A 21,813-nucleotide genomic window follows, 5' to 3' on the forward strand; every position below is an offset into this window, starting at 1 on the left:
TTACAAAACCAGTCTGGTGATTATTGACTTAAAAGCTTGAACACTGGTGACAGTTAAATACTAATTAAACTCGAAGTAATAGCCAACCATAGAAAACTGGGCAAACTTAAAAATGACTTTCCAGATAATACCAGACCTGCTTTAAAAATAGAAGAAATTTATTATAAGTTTCCCTTGTTTTAGCTTAACTTACTTTTTGTTGTTTTCATCTTAGCACAAAAGACATGCTGGTCACCTTCCTCTGAATATTGCATCATCAAATGTTAGTGGTTTGCTTTCCCTGTCATCCTACTCTCAGGCTGAATGGTTCTATATCCTTTTACTTTTCTTCTTTTAGACTGTGGAATTTGACCACCTGCCTGATCTCTGGAACTGGTACTGGCCCTACCAGAGCCTTAATCTAGGGACCTTGAAAGGAGTGAGAGCTGAAACCAGCAAGCCACCTCAGGCCACTTCTAAACAAGGATATAGCCAATTAATTGATGGCTAATTGCTTTAAAATTCATATGAAGAGGACTCTGGTAGCTATGAAAGTGAAGTATTCAAGCAGTTTTGTAGGAATCCCAGTAAGCCTTTTGTCATCACAAACGACACCTGTTATTTGTCCAGGTAAGCCTCAGAGAGGTCCAAGAGTCACCTGGAATATGGGGTTTGCGAGAAGGTGGCTATTACTTTGAAGAAAAAATCTACTACCTAGTTTTCAAGTCCCAAAGGTGATACAAAGAGCATCATTTGGGTGCCTCTAACACAAGATCTTGACCCTTCCCTTTCCAGGGTTTCATGACCTAATAAAATATTTTATTTCAATTAGGCTAAAATTTTTTGCATTGCTTTGGTTCAAATTAACTCGGAATTTTTAAAAACAAAACTGATTTGGTTTCCTGTTGAGTGAAAAATTTTAAATCTAGTTGTGAAGGGAGTTGTAGCAAAGTAGTGGTTTTAGGTTCACTGTTTGATTCTAGACACTGCTTCCAGCCCTTGCTACAGAACCACATTGAGAAGGGAACGCCTGTAATTTAGTTACACTCCCACTCCCACAGTCAGTGGAATTTTTCTGATGTTTAAGAGGTAGTCAAGAGCCTTTGACAATTAGGAAACTTTCAGAGATTTGTCCAAGGTCCTACAGAGTGAGTGATCCATCTGAGATATCATACACCCCAAGGTACGCGCAACAGTATGATTCCTTTTTTAATTCTGAGTTTGAAGACTCAGATCTTCTACTACTTGCTGTGTGATCGGGTAAATCACTACACAAGTCTTGGTTTCTTATCTATAAAATGGGTCGAATATGCCACATTATCCTGGGTTCACTGTTAGTTTCATGTGGGTTTTTTTGTTTTTGTTTTTCATAAGGATCCAAAAAGGAAAGGAGAATTTCTGCTTCCTCGCTCCGTGTCAGCGTCTTGAAGTGCCCCGCCCCCCCATCCACCCCCGACCCATACCCATCTCCCACACCACCCACCTCTTCCTTGAATTTGTGCGTCAGAATACTGTTCTAGTCCAGACACTACCGCGATGTGATACGACGTCTAGCAACTCCACATCTCTGGGTTTTGGTCGCCAACCAGGACACTGGAACGGTCGTCTCTGACCCTATCAACATGGCAGCTGGAAGTGGCTTGCAGGAAGAAGAAAGGTGTGGCACTGAAGGATCACTTCCGTTTCCGTCAGCGCCAACGCTTTCGTTTCTCGTGCTACGGTGACTAAGATGGAAGCGCTTTTGGAGTCGCGGTGCGGACTTTGGGCCAGCGTTCCGGCCCCTGGGCAGTTTTACCGCATCCCTCCCACTCCCGGTTCCTCTGTGGACCCGGCGTCCGCGCTCTACGGGGGTCCGATTACGCGCACCCAGTAAGCTCTTGGCGCCTTAGCCTGCGCAGGGGGAGGGACCGTGGGGCCTGGTGCGGCCGGCAGGTTCTGGGAGCTGGGGAAGGCGAGGGGGGCACCCCGGGGCGCGCTAACGGCGGAGGAGCTCGGGGAGGAGGGTCCCGGAGAATTAAAGGAGCCGTTGAAAGTCAGAGGCGGAACCGACAACGCGGGAAGCGGGCTCAGGCTCTCCCCCCGCGCCGCTTCTAGTCAAACCACCCTCTCTCTCCAGGAACCCCATGGTGACCGGGACCTCGGTCCTGGGCGTCAAGTTTGAGGGCGGAGTGGTGATTGCAGCAGACATGCTGGGCTCCTACGGCTCCTTGGCTCGTTTCCGCAACATCTCTCGTATTATGCGAGTCAACAACAGCACCATGCTGGGTGCTTCCGGAGACTACGCTGATTTCCAATATTTGAAGCAAGTTCTCGGCCAAATGGTGTAAGTCATCTCGAGAATAGGAGTAGTTTCCAAGTGGGGAGGGGAATCCACTGTTTTTTTATCCCTTCAAGAAGTTCTAGGGTGGAGAAACTTGAAGCTGCAGCAGAGGACAGGGATTGGCGTGGAAGTTGTGAGAATGTTTGCAAATAAGTAGTTTATTTTAGTGGGTTTAAATGGGAAGATTGTGGTAACATCTTTTGGGGGTGGATGGAAACCCCGACTTCTGTTCTCTCCCTTTTTTTCACAACCAATTCTTTTTAAGGATCGATGAGGAGCTGTTGGGAGATGGGCACAGCTATAGCCCTAAAGCTATTCATTCATGGCTGACCAGGGCTACGTACAGCCGGCGCTCCAAGATGAACCCCCTGTGGAACACCATGGTCATTGGAGGCTATGCTGATGGAGAGAGGTTGACTTGAATACAAATAACTCATTTCCTTGACTACCCAATCTCTAGTGCCTGTGTAGTGTCTGTCTCTTCCCCCTGAGTGACTCCCACTTCTACCTCAGACCCCATGGTCCCATCCTTCAGCTAAGATACAGAAACTTAAGATGACCTATTGTGTCCTGTTAGCTTCCTGGGTTACGTGGACATGCTTGGTGTAGCCTATGAAGCCCCTTCGGTGGCCACTGGTTATGGTGCATACTTGGCTCAGGTAAGTAGCCAATTGAGGGATGAGGGATAGGAGAAGACAGAAGGCAGTGGGGGTTAGTGGTTGTATGCTTGTTCTATCCTTGAAATTCTGACATGAGGAACAGGCTAGGATCTGTACTGCTGGGCGGATGGTTTTCTTTTTGGTCCAGAGGCCATAATGACAAGGTGGGTTATGTCCTGGAGGGAGTCAGTATACATGTGCAAAGAGAGGACACCCTAGAATTTCCCCTTCAAGTGGGTCTTAGCACAAGTAAGCAGAGTTCATTTTTGCTGAGGCAGTAGGTGGAATGTCGTCTTTCCACTCATTTATGATTCTTTTCACACCGTGGATTTGCGACAAATTGCCTGGTATTCAGCTTGTGATAACTTCCATGGCCCCCCCCCCCCCCCCCCCCAATATCCCTAGCCTCTGCTGCGAGAAGTTCTGGAGAAGAAGCCAGTGCTGAGCCAGACTGAGGCCCAAGAGCTAGTGGAACGCTGCATGCGAGTGCTGTACTATCGAGATGCCCGTTCTTATAACCGGGTGAGAAGTGTGAATAATAAGTGATGCGGATCTAATTGGCAGGCTTTGCAATCCCCGAGTCTCTAAACTTCGAAGAACAGAGTGCCCCATTTCTGTGTCTCCTGTTTTCACATTTGGGAAAGACCCTCCACTTGACCTTTGACCAGGGACTTCTTTCACATAAGGGTTGGCATTTTCATTGAGAGCTCTGCTTTCTTTCAGTTTCAAGTCGCCACTGTAACTGAAAAAGGTGTTGAAATAGAGGGACCCCTGTCTGCAGAGACCAGCTGGGATATTGCCCACATGATCAGGTGATTGAAATTAAAATTACAGTAGAAAAGATAGTGGGGAGGTCCCTTGGTTGCAGTAAGCTTGGTTTTTCTGGAGGTCTCAACCAAAAAATTCTCTGGGTGGCAAGGGTTTGGGCTGAGGATAGAACTGCTTTTACGAATTGATTCCTCACTCTATGGCTTCACCATTTTATTATGCTCTCTTTTTAGTGGCTTTGAATGAAATACAGAGGCATTACCCAGAACTGAAGTTGTACCCTTTTTCTAACTTTGAACTTGGCTGGTTCAAAGGTCCTGTTCTTTTGTAAAATAAATCCTTTGAAACACTTGCTGAGTGGTTGTACTGTTTGACTAGGTCACACCAGGAGTGAAACTGCTAAGTACTGCTGTGTGCCATCTCCCTCCCTAGTCAGAGAACCCTTTGGTTCTTGGTTCTGGTAGCATATATATAGAATGGTCTGCATGATAATACCAAAGACCCATTACTGTCTTCGTTTGGATCTGTACGGAAGGCTGCTTTGTATAGAAGTCAGGCTTAATCTTTGTGTGGTAACATAATTAGCTTTTGTGTTTAACATTTTTCTTCAATGTTTTCACCCATGCACTAGTCTAAAATAAAATAGACTTTCTCCTTAATGTTGGCTGTATATGTGATTTTAGTTAAAACATCATTTCAAAGATGGAAATGTAACATCTAGTAGAGCTGTATAAGGTTACTCCCAAACTGGAACTAAACAGCCTTGATCCCACACCCATCCAACCTCCTCACCCTTCATGGGGAATACTAAGTAATTTCGACATTGAAGTTAAGTCTTCTACTAATTTCTAGCACTGTCAGAAGACCTCTTACAAGTATTGTGTTCACTAAGTCCTAGGTGTAGTGGTGAGTCAAATCAGTTGGGGTTATTAGCCAGTTTCATCACCAGGATGGCGTTAAACCCGAATTTTAAAAAACACCCTAGTGATTCTGATGCATATCCTTTCTAAACCTCTTTTTTGAGAAACTAGTATAGGCAGTAAACCCCAAAACTATTACAGGCATGTCTTGTTTTTTATGCTTTGCAGATACTGCAGTGTTGTTTTACAAATTGAAGGTCTGTGGCAACCCTGCATTGAGAAAGTCTTGGTGCCATTTTTCCAGTAGCATTTGCTTACTTTGTGTCTGTCACATTTGGTGATTCTTGCAATATTTCAAACTTTTTCATTATTTTATTTGATATGGTGATCAGTGATCTTTGACGTTACTACTGCAAAAAAGATGACAACTTGCTGAAGGCTCAGGGTGGTCAGCATTTTTGGCAATAAAGTATTTTTAAATTAAGGTATGTAATTTTTTAGACATAGTGTTATTGCACATTTAATATACTATAGTATAAACTTATATGCACTGGAAAACCAAAAAGACTGTGACTCGCTTTGCTGTGATAGTTGCTTCACTGCAGTGGTCTGGACCCCAACCCACAGTATCTCCAAGGTATGCCTGTATAGAAATTCAGTGAGAGCTGAGAGAGAAATCAAAACCTCTCCACTTGTATTACCCATGATTACAACTAGTAAATGCAAGCAAAAGAAAACTGTCAGCTTTCAATTTGAATCTTCCACACATTCAGTCTCAACACAAAGTAGTCAATAAATACTTGTTTATTGATTAAACTGAATTATAAAAAAACAAAACAAAAAAAACTTCCTATACTACGAAGCCATGCGGGCAGAATCCACAAAGGTAACTTCCTGGCCAAAACCCAGCTGATCCACTGTTGGTATTATGGCCTTAAAAAAATTACCCATTGAGAAAGTCATACAGTGTGCAGAGGCCAGGAACCCAGCTCTGCGAAATCTGGGGCTGCTGCGGAGACTACCAAAGAGAAGGATTAAGTCACTGCAGATAGAGTTGACCATGGTTCTTGAACTTTCTGAAAGGCAAAGTTTTAACTCAAAAGTCCATATTCTGTCAAAATGGCATCAGGCAAAAAGCTGGGGAAGAGAAGCCCAGGTGGATCCTCAGTTCAGTTTTCAGATGCCATGGGTTCACAAAGCTGGCCAAGCTGTTTATGGAAGGGAATACTCCAGCTCACTATATTATAGTGTGCTGGGAGTTAAAAAACACAAAAAAAACGGATGAGAAGAAATAGGTGGTAACAAATGTCACACCTGTACCACCAGGCCCATCACATCTTGAGCATCTCCCAGTCTGTGAAAGCCTGCTCAAATAGGGTCACCTAGGAAAAAACCACATTGTTTATAAATCCATTTCCCCTCATTTTTTAAAATGTTCCACTTATGTACATTTTAAAGATGAACCATTTACAAGCCTGTGCAGGTTGCCTCCTTGGCTCACAGGAGGGAAACGCTGCAGAAAGCCTCAGGATGGACAGAAGTATAGTATAGTTGTGGGAAAGGTGGACCTGGATTTTTGCTCCTTTTCTCTGTGTGTTACAGTACGTTTCAGTTTATAGCCATTGAGTACATACAATTAAAAAAAAATTCCCTCATGCAAATTGTAGAAAAAATTTTCTTTCCTTGAAGCTGGCAGTGAAAAATAAAGATTCATGTCTTTTTCTTTGTGCACACCCCTATGTGTTTCTTCTTCATGTCAGATTCTTCTCTAAGCATTAAGAGAAATAGGGGAAAGCCACAGGGTAAGCAGAATTTCAACAAGTGGTCTTTTTAAAGTTCAGTACAACTTCTTGCACAATTAGCTGCTGGCTGGCGGACATGTGATCCGTTGAACAGGTATGCTGTCCACTTAACAGGAGGAAGTTCAACAAAGCAGGGACTGCCCCCATGGATTGCAGGATGAAGACCCATACACTGGGAATGGCTTCCACCCTAAGGTTCTGTGTGATCACCTCAGTACCTCTTGCTTGCTAATGACCCATGTATGATCCTTTGTCCAGAGTGACGGTGTGAGAATGGGGAAGGGGGCCAAGGATCACAGGTGCAAAGAATATTGGTTTTGTTGTGTTTTTGTTGGAGGGAGGGTGGTGAGGAAAAATTCTACTCATCATTCTGGACGATTAAAGGTGGTTTCATGCATTTTTAAAGCCACAATTTTATATTTAGAGTTGCTGTAGAAACCAACATCTCTGGAGAGGGAAGGAAAGAAAGGAGAAGGAAGAGTTCAGTGGGATTTTTTTTCCATTTTCATTTTTATATAAAAGTGTTAAGACCACAATGAAAAAAACTTTTTTATCCATATATATATAATAAACCAGTTTGTGAGCTACAATTTTTGTCTTTCCCATCTTCAGAAATGTTCTCACATTGACAATGGTTGGATAGCATCATGCCCAAAGACACTGGCCACACAGTAAAACAAAACCCAGATGTACTACGATACAGTTGAGGTAAAAGGGGAAACAAAAGATTTAACATTCGCCCACGAAAGATTTTTTTTCCTTTTTCTTGATTTTGTCAGAAAAATACCAAGCACAGTGATTTAAATTTTAAAAAAAGTCACAAAAACCTGTTTTTAGCAGAAGTGAATGACCAACGGGGCCAGGGCCAGCTCATCGGCTCAGACGTGATCACTATCAGTTTTCCTAATAATCCACAAATCCACAAGGATGTATAAGTCAACATCAGGGGGGAGTGGTGGCATAAAATTAAAAAATATAACCCAAATACCCCCACCTGGCATACCCCCTTTACCTCTACCCTCCCTAATGCTTTCCCACCCCCACTCCACACCCCCTCATGACCCCAACACTTAAATCTCCATCAGATCTAGGTCAGCTTCTTCAAAGCCATAGAAGGACTCGGTCTCGCTTTCACCCTCAAAGAGCTGGTGAAGGCTTTCAGGCTCAACTGTCTCTTCAGGAGATGACCTGGGTCGGGGAGTGGAAGCTGAGGCCTCCTCAGACTGTTCCCCACTCAGCTTCAGTTGCTCCTCTAGGGAGGCAATTAGCTCCTCCTGCATGTCAGCATTTCTTGTAGGTGAGTTAATGTTGCCATCAGGGCCAGGCAGAACGCTGGCCACAAGGAAGGACCGCTGAACTAGCTCTGGACAGTCCCCAATGACACCAAGCACCTCAGCCAGCCAGACCAGAACCAGTTGAAGCAGGACATCAGAATCACATGCACTATCTGCCATTTCCCGAGCCTGCTCCTTCCACTTTTTGTGCAGGAAGTTCTTGACAGTTCGTTTGATGCATACGTCTAATGGCTGGATTTTGGAGCTACAGCCTGCTGGGACAACTGCAGGCAAAGTGCTAGAGGCACTAAGCATGGCCAGCACCTCTTCTGACAGGTGAGTGCGATGACAGTCCATCACAAGCATGCCTTTGCTGCGCTGGCAAGCTGTGTGCTTCTGCCACACTCGGGTTGACCACAGCTCCATGATCTCATCGTCACTGTAGCCACTCTCCTTCGCCTCTAGCAAGATAGAGTCTGGCACATTAGCAGGCTGATCCATCTGTCCTCGGTAGAAAACCAGGGTAGGGAGGACAGTGCCATCTGCCAGAATGGCCAGCACCACATCACACCAAGGCTCCCCCGTGCCCACTGTCTGCAGGGCATTCTCCTTTCGGTCATCACTGCTCAGTACCTCGGTATCCAGGAACAAGGAAATCTCATCAATAGCCACAATCATAGACAAGGATAAGTCCTGGTTGTGAATCTGCCGTTGTACAAATTCAATGAAGAGTCCTGCATTCTCTGCCACATCCTTAGGTAGAGTGTGGGCCACAGCTCGCCGAGCGTGGGGAGTCAGGTGGTGCCGTAGCATGAAACGCACAGCCCACTCATAAGAGATCTTAAACCCCCCCTCCAAAGAACGTCCTATTTTGGTGGCCTTCTGGAACAAGGTCTCCTCATTTACAGGTAGCTGTTGCTCTCGTTGGGTCAGCACCCACTCAGCCAGTTTCTCTTCTGCCTCTAAGCTCAGATATTTGCCCTCCAGATTCTCCCCCTGTGAGGCCTGGAAGCGCCGAAGCCAACGCCGGATGCGTCGTTGGGGGTTTCGGAAGTGTTCAGCTGCCTGTTCCGTATTGCAGCACAGGGCAAACAGTACCACTCGAAGCTTCTTCACAGAAAGCTGCTCCTTCTTGCCAATCACACTGCTACTACCACCCCCTGATGCTAGCTCAGGCTCCTGGGTGACTGGGCTCCCTTCACCCTGGTCATCGACATTCAGACATTCAGCCCCCTCCGTAGCCAAGGGTGGAAGGGCTAAAGGCTGGGGATGAGTGGGGGTTGGTGGTGGGGTTGCAGTTGAGGCTGGTGATGGGAGTGCCTGGGCCATGGGAGCTGGTAGCTCTTCAGGCTCAGCTGGGGTGGCCCCCGCAGATTTCACAGTGGCAGCTTTAATAGAGGGGAAGGAAGGAGGAGGGTACAAATTCTTCAAGTTCCGGTCGTGCACTCGGTCACGAGTCTGGCCATGCCTAAAGGGTAAGCAACGAGAGGAGGAAAAAGCTCAGTTAAACTAGAAAAATGAAATAATAATAGTAGTAGTAGTAATAATAAAGATCAAACATACTATAAAATAGAAATTAAACCATCAAGCGAGTTTCTGTTACCTTGAGTGAGATATCCAAGTGAGTCCTATGGGAAATAAGACAATAAAAAAATGTTAGTTCAGTGAAGAAACAAACCCTCCAAAGACAGTTCTTTATATTTCAACTAAAAAAGCAAACCTACTGCCTTCCCAGTCTTATATAAACTTCAGGTTAGAATGCTTCCAATTTGGTGAAGTGTATCTAAACAGTGAATGGGTCAGGCCAGGTAGAGATGCACCAGACTCATGGTATGACCTGTATCCTTAGCTTTTTTCCCTAATCCCCATCTCTCCTACTTACCCCGTGGCAGGATGCTACTGGATCTGTGAGAGGGGTTGAATACCAAATGCTTAGCCATGGCATCTCCAACAGAAGTAACAAAGGTACATGAAGTGCAGGCCAGCTTGATTCCACTAAGAAAGAGAGTCAAGAGTATATAAGACAAATGTAGCAGTGACACTAGAGAGAGTTAAGCTTTGAGGCTTAATAAAGAAAAAGAGTGTCCCTCCTTTCTCCTCTCTCTCAAATTAATTCATATATCCACCCCCCAAAATAATAAAAGGGATTTAATGTAAAAACTTGAAAAATTAACAGACCATCAATAAGTTTTTTGTTACCTCACAGAATTTTTAAACAAAGCCAAATACTTGGGGCTCTTCCGTGGAACATGATTGCTGAGAAAGACAAACAAAAAGTGGTATGAGTTACGTAGTTCTGCTTGCTAAACTATAGATCACCAGTGATTGACAATGCCCTAACAAAAGAAATGCCTCTTCACTCAATCCTAACCTCAACCCAAGCCTGTTTTCCTATCACATTAATATTTCCTATTAATAGGCAAACGAATCACGGGGGTGGGGGGAAATCTATTAAAAGGCACATTCTGATTGGGGGTGGCGTGGTGGTGACCAGGGTCAGATGCTACATTTCTAAGAAGCTCCCAATTAGTGTTGCTGGTCCTTGGACCACATTTTGGGTAGCAAGGTCCTACAAAATCAGAGCACAGACCATCAAAGCCAAATGAAGCCAGGTCTGGCCTCTTAACCTGCTAGGACAGGTGGACAAACAGCTCTAAAAGTTGAAGGAGGAAACCCCAGAAGCAGGGGAGGGAATGCACTGAGTTCTGGAGAACCTGAAATCCCAGACAGGAACATTGGTTTAATTGTGACTTACTTGATCATGTGGTTGGCATAAGCTCGAGAACAGCAGGTACTATAGCGACATAGAGAGCAGTGAACATAAGTAGGGAAATGATTAGGGAAATCTGGGATCTCAAAGCTGCACTCCAGACATGTCTGCCGGCCCATGACACTCCTGTCAAGAAACAAGGAAAATTCTTATTACTGCCTCAGGGGTTCCTAAATTGTAGGCGATTTAGACAACAGACACTGCCTAAAAGGCTACCAGATTACACTAGCTATCAGGAATAACTGTGCCCACCCGGCCCCCAGCCTCCAGAAGAAGGCACTGACATTTTCCTAACAGCTCTCTTCTGGACGTTGCGCTGGACAGGGGGATAAAGGAAGACGGGCAGAGGGTCCGCTGAGGAGGCCAGTGGTGCTGCCTCCTGCAAGGTGCTGGGAGGGACATCACTGGAGGGTACAGGAACAGTGCGTGGCTGCCCTCGGGAAGCCCGGATTGTCACCTGTGAGTCAAGGGAAGGGATAATTAGACACTACCCACGTTAAACCTCAGAATACGGAAAATCTCTATTCCTCCCCTTCTTGGATCTGTAAACGGAATGTCAATAAACCCTTTACCTTGGTGCCTGGTTTCAAACCTTCCAGCTGCTTAGGTTTACGGAAGGTTTTATGGTGCTGAAGCTTGTGTTCAATTTTGTCCTTGGCAAAGAGAAACTGCAGCCGGCATTTGTTGCAATGATAAACATTCCTCTTCTGAAGGGGGAATAAAAAGAGACAGAATCCTTTAAAGGTTCCCAATGAATTTTCTTCCCTGAGGAGAAGGTACATCATTGCCAATCATATTCTTCCCACCCTTCTGTTGATAATTTAACAGAGGAAAAAAGAGAAGTACACAACATAACACCAAACCTATTATTTTTTAATCTTTTTATATAACTTTATTTATTTTGAAGTAAAGTTACAAACCTATTATTGGGTGGTGAGAATCATTACCTCCCATGCTCCCAGAGAAAGGCAGACTCAAAGTCAGGATAACTAGGTCCTCAAACCCGCTGACTTGCTTTAACAATTTGGCTGAGTGGCTTGAAGCTTTACTTGTCCCTACTACTTTATCTTTACAGTGTGGATGGACAGTGCTACTACTTCTGGATATTCTTCTTATTTTTTTAAAAATACAATAAATATGTATGTGGTAAAAAAAAAAATCATACTTTTATTCTGTACTCCTTCATGTGGTAAGCTTGCCTTCAACTCCAACCCTCAGTCCCTCTCCACAGAAACAACTTGTTACCAAGTTTCTTGGGTATTCTTTCACAGATAGTCTATGCATATAACCATACAGCAAACACATACGTCTCCAATCACCACCTGTTTTCCTTTCTCTTTCTTTAATAAAAATGATAGTCCTTTCTATACAGTGCTGTTTTTTTCCTCTTAACACATCAATGCATACAGATATGCCTCCCTCCAAGGCCATTTTGAGGATTCAGTCTGCCCAGTATTGAAATACGACACGCCTATAATTTTCTTCCCTAGGATAGCAAGGCTCTGTAACCTCAGCTGAGTTACAGGTCATAATTTCCATGCTACTATATGGAAATGCATTAGTGGTGGATTATCAGCAGTCACTATGTATGAGCCTAAGAAAGTGCCTGCTTACAAGTAAGAGTGAGGGCACGTGTGCACACACGTGGATGCTATGCACAGGTACACCCATTTTGTTCTCTCTTCTGTTCCCTATGTACCTTCACTCTTCTCCAGTGGCTCCTTTCCTGCAGTATTTTAAAACAAAGGCATGCCTATTCCATCTTAAAAACAAAACACAAAAGCAACAACAAACTCTCCCTTGCTACCTCTTTTCCTGGATCTACCACCCTTGGTCCTCCCCTTCATAAACAAATTTATTTATTTATTTTATTTTTATTTTTATTTTTATTTTTAATTTTTTATTTTTTTGTGTGTGGTACGCGGTCCTCTCACTTCTGTGGCCTCTCCCATTGCGGAGCACAGGCTCCGGACGCGCAGGCTCAGCGGCCATGGCTCACAGGCCCAGCCGCTCCACGGCACGCGGGATCCTCCCAGACCGGGGCATGAACCCGCGTCCCCTGCATCGGCAGGCGGACTCTAAACCACTGCACCACCAGGGAAGCCCTATTTTTATTTTTTAAAAAATAAATTTATTTATATTTTTGGCTGTGTTGGGTCTTCATTGTTGTGCATGGGCTTTCTTTAATTGTGGCGAGTGGGGGCTACTCTTTGTTGTGGTGCACGGGCTTCTCATTGTGGCTTCTCTTATTGTGGAGCATGGGCTCTAGGCATGCGGGCGGCTTCAGTAGTTGCAGCACTCGAGCTCAGTAGTTGTGGCTCGTGGGCTCCAGAGTACAGGCTCAGTAGTTGTGGCGCATGGGCTTAGTTGCTCCGCAGCACGTGGAATCTTCCCGGACCAGGGCTCAAACCCGTGGTCCCCTGCATTGGCAGGCGGATTCTCAACCACTGCGCCACCAGGGAAGCCCTAACAAATTTATTTTTTAATTTTTTTTTCCATAAACAAATTTCTTTAAATAAGTTGTCTCCATTTCCTTACCTCTCATCATTTGTCCCGCTGAAATTTGACTTCCACCCTGCTAACCAAAAACGGCTAAATTAAATGCTGGCCTCTAAAGTTTCTACCTTGCTGATACCTTCCTGCAACACTTGACCACACTCTTATCTTCAAAATACTTTTGTCCCCTCAGCTTCCTTGACACCAAGACTCTTCTTGTTTTCCTTCCAGGACTATGGTCCTGGCTTTGTGGATAGAGACTTCAGTGGTCCTAAGCCTTCACCTTATTCTCAATTTGGGGGGTGGGGGATGGGGGTGCAGCATAGCACTTACAAGTTTAAAATCCACTGGATTTATATAATGATGATTCCTAAATACCTTTCACAATCCAGGCTTTTCTCCCAGGCCTCAGACCTGTATATCCAACTACCTATTTAATAGTCAGTTATCCTTGATGTCCATAGATACTGCTAACTCAAGAATATCCAAACTTGGGACTTCCCTGGTGGTCCAGTGGTTAAGACTCCATGCTTCCATTGCAGGGGGCGTGGGTTCGATCCCTGGTCAGGAATGAATAAGATCCCGTGTGCCACATGGCATGGCCAAAAAATAATAGTAAAAAAAAAGAATATCCAAACTTATAATCCTCCCCTCAAAAATTATTTTCTCCAGTGTTCCTATCTCAATAAACAGTCCCACCATTCATCCAATTACTGAAGACAGAATCCTAGGCACTATTCCTAACTACTCTCTCACTACCTTCACCTAAATCCATTTCTAAATCATAGATATCACTTATCGTCTCAATATCTCTCAATTCTATCCTCTTTGTCCTCATTTCAAAAGCCAATAGCCACTATCATCCCTCATCTAAACTACTGAAAAAGCCTCTGGCTTGTCTCCCTAACTCTAGTCTCAACCTCCTTCAATTCATTCTCCTTAGAGCAGCCAGTGCAATCATAACTAAAAGCAAAGTTGAACACATCACTCCAGGACTAAAAATCTCTTTAATGGCTTCCCAACAACTTATAATAAAAGTTGAAATTCCTTTTTTATGGCTTACAAGATTCTCCATGATCTGTTCCCTAACTTCCAACCTCCCCCTGTACCCTACACACGCCAACCACACTGAATTTCAATTCCTTGAATTTCCCTGTCTTTGAGAGCATTCTGTCCTTCTATCCCACTTCATCTGGCTCATCCTTACTCATCCTTCAGGTCTTGAACACCCTTTTCCTAGAAGCCTTACTAGGCTCCCAGAATAGGTACATTCTTTTTTACATCTTGTATTTCCCTTAACACAACATTCTTCTTGCTTTATTGTACTGTTTAATTGTCCTGTTTAACCACTAAATCTCTAGCATCTAGCCCAGTGCCTGGCACACATCATTGGAATTCAATAAATTTTTCAAACACATGTATATTATCTTCTCTACCAAAATTATTTGCTTAGCTCAGTCCTGGCCCCTGTATCCATAATTAAAAAATAAGAACACGGAAATTGCTTGGTGCCTGGTACCTGGTGCCTCATGTAATGCTGTTGGAATGCATTGCCATTTTTGAAGACCTTCAGGCAGTAAGGGCAGAGCAGGTGCCGAGTATCCTCATGGATCATCCGAAAATGGACATCTACCTCAGAGTAGAGTGAGGAGCGATACTGACACACCTGAGTCACACAAGAAGGAAAATAAGCTAAGTGAATTGAACAACTGAGGCCTTAAAAAAGAGGTAGCAACAAAAATGTTAAGATACAAAAAAAAAAATTTTCCTAAATGTATAGAAATCAGATTATTTTTCTGACGTTTATTGCAGGGCTATGTTGGTGATAAATTCAGCCGTGAAATAAGATAAAAATGGGAATGACAGGAAAGTCTAAGAACAGTTCATATTCTGACAAAGAGGAGTAGAGTTTTTTTTCTATCTCCAAAGGCACATTCAGGAGACAGACACTCTCTTAGTACAGGCATATGTTCCCAGACTGGGTTCCTCGGGTGAGTACATGCAGATATTCCTTTATGTTTTTCTCCTGCATGGGAAACCCTGAAAATAGAATCCGTGTTCACTATTTCTTCTGTATTTCCTCAGTGTTCCTAAAACTGAGTGTGTGCAGTAGATACTGGACAATGTTCATTAGTGGATTCTTTGTATTTAGCCTGAGAGCAAAATGGCGAAAGCTTCCTGGAGAAAAAGGCAATACCTGGCAAACATAAGGCATCTCTCCAGGCTTATGAGTATCCTTCATATGCTGGAGAAACAGTGGCTCACTCTCAAACGCCCACTCACAGATCTTGCACTTGGCTGTAAGAAGAAAAATAATCAATAAATCCACCTGAAAATAAGACCAAAGTCCTGCTGACTCATAATCTTTTTCTCTGACTCCTATATCTTCATTTTCAATAGTCAGTAAATTATGAAGTCTCTTCTAGTCTTTCTTTAAAATGGTTCTGTCTCAACATTTGTGCTGATTAAAACTATCCTTCTGTCTCTAGCTCAGACTTCTTTACCAAAGTTCCATTCTAGATTCTGAACTCTCTATGAAACATAATATTCTACCATCTACTCTAACTTAATTCAGCATCCTCCTGCTTCCCATCATTTCCCTTCTCACATCCCACCTCCTCCTGAGCTCAAAACTTAGGCATTATCTGACTCCAAACCCATGTTCTGTCACCATTATTTCAAAATGCATCAAGGAATTGTCACTTCTGCATTCTCACAGGCAGAAACTTGGTAGAAGCCCATATGATTTCCTACTGTTAATCAGCTGGCTTCTAATACCTCCTATCTCTCCAATAAATACAGTATCTATTCTTTATATACCACTGCCAAATGAATTCTTTTAAAATACTACGTTACTTCATCCCTCTGCTCAAGGATAGACAATGATTATCTCCTATGAATAATTGAACATTTATTGAACATTTACTAAATGAGGACAAATACGGATTTGTCCTCAAAAGACTGACGATATGAACAGAACTTCTTGCCTTCTTATGAGTTATTGTGTTATTTCAGTATTAACTAATTTGAGATAATTAAACGTTAAAATTAGCCATTTTATCAAGTTTTTATAAGGCTGCAGTTCTAAATTTTTGGCAAATATTTTAATTGCTACATATTTTGAATTATACAGGTAAAATAGTTATCTGTATTTTTCTTACCATTACTGAAATTATTATCAAGTTTTTGCAAACATGAAAATTGTAAATTTGAAGCTCTAACCGCTTATTTATTGGACAATGTCCAACCCCTGCCCCGCACCCCCCAAATGAGTGAAGCTGAAATAAAAAACAGAAACCAGGGGTCTGAATCTGGGGTCCAGGGAAGAGATCTCAGGGAACCCAGGTATCCCCTGAAATTATCTGCAAAAGAGTAAAATGTCTATTTTTCTGGGAAGTTTTGTCTTTATTCTCAAAGGTGTCTGCAACCCATTTAGGACCACTTCCTAGAGGTACATTAGATACAAGAACAAGATAAAGAAATAAAAAATTCTGCCTAGAATGAGGAAAAGCTGATATATGAACTGAACCTTGAAAGAAGAGTGGTTTGCCAGACAGAGGAGACGAGAAGAACATGAGCAAAGGCATGGTATTGCATGGCATGTTTGGGAAACAGTTACTAGTGGCATGACAACATTTTCTCCCGTTTTCTTCCCCCTTACCTCTCAATTCAATTTGTTAATCTTTTTTTCTTTTCTAGAATACTTTTAAGCACTGGTGTTTCCCAACCTTCTGTCTAGCCTTTTCTTATTCTCTATTTTCCCTGGGTGATCTCATTTACCCTCAAAGGCTTTTCCTACAACCTATACATCCGCTCTCTTCTTATAGTGTCGTCACACATCAATTATAACAACATTAAGCAATTTTTAATGCATAAACACCATGCTAAGATTTATATGTATTATCTCATACAAAGAAAATCAGTGAGAAACGAACGAAAGGCATCAGTGGATTTAAGAGATTTCTAGTAATCTTTCACACCTATTGGAGTTGATGTCAAAAAAGATTTAAGAGGAAGAATTAACTGATTTTCTAAAGTGGCTATCCTAACACTGTCCCTCCCAGCACTATCACTCTCATCTCCCTAACACCTACCACAGTCTCCTGCTTTGAGAAAACAGGCATGAACTACTATAGCTTCTGCTTCCTGTTTTCCAAATTTGGAAAGACAGATTCCTTATGCCTTTCTAAGGCTCATCTGATCTCATCATTCCACATATCCCATGACTTTATCAAGCAAGTGGTTCTCCCTTTCTTCAGTCTTTTTCCACATAGGACCCTCCTGACCCCACAACATGATTAATCACCCTGAAGCATCCTTCCCTCAACCCTACCTCTTCCTTAGTCTATTGTCCTTAAACAAGTGTGAAGAAAAACATAATGCTATTAAAAATTATACTGTTACCATAATTAAATATAATAATCCACTGATGTTTTAGAGACAATTCAGGAAACTTGAAAATGAAGATACATAATATTAAACATTTATGATGAATTCTGTTATGTCTTGACAAACATACTACGGCTATGTATTTTAAAATGTCCTTACTTTTCAGAGATACATAGTGAAGTATTTAGGAGTGAAATATCATTATGTCTATAATTTAGTTTAAAAACACTTCAGGGGGCTTCTCTGGTGGCGCAGTGGTTGAGAATCCGCCTGCCGATGCAGGGGACACGGGTTCGTGCCCCGGTCTGGGAAGATCCCACATGCCGCGGAGCGGCTGGGCCCGTGAGCCATGGCCACTGAGCCTGCGCGTCCGGAGCCTGTGCTCCGCAACGGGAGAGGCCACAACAGTGAGGCCCGCATACCACAAAAAAATAAACAAAAAAAAAAACAAAAACAACAACAACAACAAAAAACACTTCAGAAAATAAAAGGAAAAGAAATTTTCAAAACTAAAAAGAAGACAATTGGTCTCAAAATATTAACACAAAAAAATAAGCTACTTTCACGAAGGATCTGCCATGGATGCAAAAAAAAGGGAGTTATTAAAAAAAAAGGAGAATTATAAAAGAATCCAAGAATAAGATTAATATATACTAAAGTACAGAAACGATATTTACCTGTTTGGATCAACAATTTCTCAGGTTTTTTCATCGGTGTAAATTTTAAGTCATAAGATACTCAAAAATTAATAGTCAAGGATAAAAGAGTGGTAAGCCAAGAGAAAAAGATTGATGAGGTGCTGCACTGTTTCCCATTAGGAAAAACTTATCTTTTTATGTACAGTACATATATAAGTGGAATAACAAAAACACATCCCACCAGATTCTGTATAAAAGTAGATGTTTTCACTGGGGATTCATATGAGTTATTTGGGCTTCCCATGACTGAGTGAAGAATTTTGGGTCCTAACCTAGACCAAGTTGGCTACTTACTCTGCCACTACACTGTAGTGTTATGATGTTTGATTCCAGTATCTACTCTACTCACAAATGATTAGCCCAAAGTTCCACGGTCTTAATATGGTAACCACCAGTAACATGTGGCTGTGAAGACATGAAATGTGGTGAGCCCAAACTGAGATTTGCTGTGGTGTAATAATATACACCAGATTTAAAAACAAAAGAAAAGAAAAGAAAAAAAAAAAGAATGGTAAATATTTCACTAATTTAAAAATTCTGGTTACATGCTGAGATGATTTTATTTTGGCTATTTTGAGTTAAATAAAATACACTACTAAAATTAATTTCACCTTTAAAAAATTTTTATTTCAAATGACTACTAAAAATTTAAAATTACATATGTAACTCATTATATTTCTGTGGACCAGCACTAGTCTGAGCCACTCATGACAACCCCATTTCCCTTGACAATATGACCAAGGCTAAGCAGATATAAAGGGAAAACAATTCTGTCTTATAAGAAACAGACTTAGAAAAGACACAGGAAGATATGGTCTCTTCTTCATCTGCACAATTTTACATCCGACTGTATTCCTGAGACTAACACAGCCATCCTGCTATGAGCCAGAGACAAGATAACTGTTGAAAAGTAGAAGACTCGCATTCTGGGCTTGAAGCTTACTCCACCTTGAGTCTTTTCAGTTAAATCATATAATAATAGATGTCCTTAACATTTAATCCATCTTTATTTAGTCAAGATTTTTAATTTGCAGCAAGAATTTCTGTCTTTATGTGTTTCCTCATGCTGTTTCCCATCGCCTAAAATCTTTTCTTACTACTTTCCATCCATTTAATCCTTCTTGTATTTAAAGACCCTAAAAGTTTATGCATTACTTTCTGTGAAATCCACAAGGATCTTTTCCCTTCTCTGAACTATTTCACCTATCACTGGTATCATACAATGCATATGTTTACAGCAAATATATTGTCTTGTTCTCACATTTTCCTATAGTTAAATTTTTTGTCTCTTCAACAAAACTAGAAATCCCTTAAAGGACAAAGGAAATATTCTAGAAGACTGAACTCAAATCCTCACAATTTCACCTTATTAGAAGTGTATGCTCTTAAGCAAATGACTAAATGTTTCTGGGCCTGTATTCAGCCTGTGTTTCTCATCTGTAAGATGTATAGTGTAGCTAACACTCCAACTCATCTTATATTTCATGAAAGCACTGTCTTAATGGTAAAGTACTCTATAACATTATCTTTTACCCTTCATAAAACCTATGAGGGTACTAACTAAAATGGAGACCCAAATACAGATGCCTGCTTCTTCTATAAAAGGATCTAGGTAATAAACTCTTCACATATACCTCTCTACAGTGGTCCTGAACCAAAGCCCCTTAATTTAGAATCAAGCACTGAACTCGACTCATGCTTGAACAGAATAGAAGTCAGGCTTGTAAGATAACAGGGTAAGTGAAGTAAGAAACTGACTACAAATATGCAAAGAACTTCCTCGACACTGTTACCCACATATAAATAAACATAATGGGCTCCCCCAAGTGCCATTCACTGAATGAAAAGTGAAGCATACCCCTAGAGTTTAAGAATTTCCAAACTTACTAGTTGATTCATAGGGACTATGAACATTTTCCAAGTGGCACTGGAGCTGGAAGGGAGTGGAAAACTGACGATAACAGTGCTGGCAGATAGTATGACCATCCACCTCACCGTTCTGCTGATCAAGTTCTACGTGATGTTTCATATGGTTCATAAATCTGTAGCACAGCACAAAGGAAAAGTACAGACAACATAAAAAATCAGAAGCCTTGGAGAAATGTACCAGCGGAATCACAGAACAGACATTACATGTTTCCCCCTCCACCCTCCCACCCAACTTCCTCATTTGGGGACATCTTCTGAACCCAGAAATTAAGAGAGTTCTTGAAACTTTTCTGGGGAAGGAGATGCACTGGTCTCACTCTACCCAAAGTTATCTTTTAATTATTACTAAAATATCTCCTTCTATAGTACTAGTTATTGATTTAATGATAATCCTTAACAAGAAAGGATAATAATTAGGGCCATTCTCCAAACAGAAAGACTTAAACATGTAAGAAGCTTTCAGACTTCATTTGTCCAAGGTGAGCTCCAAGGCTCTTCAACACTCACCGAATGTTGTTTTTTAGTCTTTTGGTACAATGTGGGCATCGGAAAGATGTGGCGACCTTAGGGAAGTTTGTGAGCTGGGCTACTTTGCCACCATCCCGTCCATAGTAGAAGTCATCTACTAGCATAATGAGCTTGGTTTGGACGGCATCACCCACATTCTCATTTGGCTCTGGTACTTTGGTAGGTGGTGACAGAGCAGGAATAGGTGTAGAAGAGGGAGTGGAAGCAACAGGAGTTGTTTTCTCAGGGGATGGGGGCTTTGCTGCTGATGGGACACTGGGTTCTGAATCCAGAGACTTTCCTTTCTTCTGGTATTCAACCATTTCTGGGCAACAGTACTACAAAGAAAGAAGACATCTGATCATCCTGGTTCTCCTGGGGGCTGAGATGTGCTAACTCCTCAACTTCACTAACATTCCTCGGTAAGTGTGGTTCTAGGTGTTCTCATCCAGCTTTCACCCTGCAGTTTTCTAAAATGCTTCCAGGTTTCACTCTTTTGTGTGTGTGTTTGTGTGTGTGTGTGTCTGTCAGTGTGTGTGTATATTTACAGCCATATGCCACTCCAAACACCATACTTTGTACTTCTTCCTGTCTTAGATCCTTTAACCACTCACTAGCATAACCTGGCTCTGAGCTCCCTGGTAGGAAGAAGTCCCAACCTTTGCATCTGTGCTAATACCAAAAAATGAAAAGACTAGAATTAGCAATTGGTTAATAGCTCCTGATTCATCCAATGACACAATAAATAGAAAATGGACTGAAGCCAACTTGGCCTGTCCTCCTGTGAAGTTCAAAATCTATGAAATAAGGAATTAAGGTCACATATGTTCTGATCTATTTGAGGGTCTTTAAATATATCCTATCACATTTCTGAGTTCATTCTAAAACAGGCCAAAAGAGAGTAACCCTTTAAAAAGCTTCCAAGTCATTTCAGAGTCCTTTCTTCACAAGCTCCCAACACTACACTACAGGAGGCATACAGTGGGTGGTAGCCATTTAAGCTGAATCTCCATCACAGGTGATATCACTTACACACATGTGACCTCTCAAAGCTTCAGTAACACGGAATTGAGCATTACACCGTGGACATATCTTCCGTCCACCATCCTGGAGGTCAAACACTGGGATGGAAGAGGTCACTGGAAGTGAGAACATCAATAAGATTAATAAGATGACACTGGAAAAAGACTACTGGCCTTTTGGAAGAAGGTTAAACACTTCCTGAGGGGTATATCAAGGTTGGTAAGCAAGCATGAGAAACTGCTATGAGGTACATTCCCCCTCTACCATTCTGCTAACTGTAGGCCAGGGATCAGCAAATCACAGCTAGTAGACCAAATCCAGCCAGCTGCCAGTTTCTGT

The 21,813-nt window shown here is 42.2% G+C and overlaps 3 protein-coding genes across 9 annotated transcripts in view; 1 reads left to right on the forward strand and 2 right to left on the reverse strand.

Moving 5' to 3' along the window:
- Window positions 1–1,640, reverse strand: part of SELENBP1 (selenium binding protein 1) — a 52,917-nt gene extending 51,277 nt beyond the window's left edge. For 2 of the 3 annotated variants that reach the window (XM_067036012.1, XM_059080255.2), the window contains exon 1: window positions 1,463–1,601. The gene's annotated coding sequence lies outside the window, so the exon portion shown is untranslated. Of the gene's footprint in view, window positions 1–1,462 lie in introns of all 3 variants that reach the window. The other variant, XM_067036017.1, reaches the window with a different exon arrangement.
- On the forward strand, window positions 1,359–4,078 carry PSMB4 (proteasome 20S subunit beta 4). Its single transcript, XM_059080978.2, has 7 exons — window positions 1,359–1,848; window positions 2,096–2,302; window positions 2,565–2,711; window positions 2,877–2,958; window positions 3,364–3,480; window positions 3,682–3,770; window positions 3,960–4,078. The coding sequence occupies exons 1-7, from the start codon at window positions 1,709–1,711 to the stop codon at window positions 3,970–3,972; spliced, it is 795 nt and encodes a 264-aa protein (XP_058936961.1). The 5' UTR covers window positions 1,359–1,708; the 3' UTR covers window positions 3,973–4,078.
- Window positions 4,079–5,374: 1,296 nt separating this feature from the next.
- POGZ (pogo transposable element derived with ZNF domain) overlaps window positions 5,375–21,813 on the reverse strand; it is a 48,513-nt gene continuing 32,074 nt past the window's right edge. For all 5 annotated transcript variants that reach the window (XM_059079748.2, XM_059079757.2, XM_067036071.1 and 2 more), the window contains 12 exons: window positions 21,484–21,590; window positions 20,452–20,789; window positions 19,903–20,057; window positions 15,126–15,226; window positions 14,448–14,594; window positions 11,005–11,139; window positions 10,717–10,889; window positions 10,418–10,558; window positions 9,862–9,918; window positions 9,545–9,657; window positions 9,266–9,290; window positions 5,375–9,130 (listed from right to left, as the gene is read on the reverse strand). In XM_059079748.2, the coding sequence (XP_058935731.1) occupies window positions 7,459–9,130; window positions 9,266–9,290; window positions 9,545–9,657; window positions 9,862–9,918; window positions 10,418–10,558; window positions 10,717–10,889; window positions 11,005–11,139; window positions 14,448–14,594; window positions 15,126–15,226; window positions 19,903–20,057; window positions 20,452–20,789; window positions 21,484–21,590 (3,164 nt within the window). In that variant the 3' untranslated portion in view covers window positions 5,375–7,458. The remainder of the gene's footprint in view (window positions 9,131–9,265; window positions 9,291–9,544; window positions 9,658–9,861; window positions 9,919–10,417; window positions 10,559–10,716; window positions 10,890–11,004; window positions 11,140–14,447; window positions 14,595–15,125; window positions 15,227–19,902; window positions 20,058–20,451; window positions 20,790–21,483; window positions 21,591–21,813) is intronic.

This window comes from Kogia breviceps, chromosome 1 (genome assembly GCF_026419965.1).
Source record: "Kogia breviceps isolate mKogBre1 chromosome 1, mKogBre1 haplotype 1, whole genome shotgun sequence".
In the NCBI taxonomy this organism is placed as follows: Eukaryota; Metazoa; Chordata; class Mammalia; order Artiodactyla; family Physeteridae; genus Kogia; species Kogia breviceps.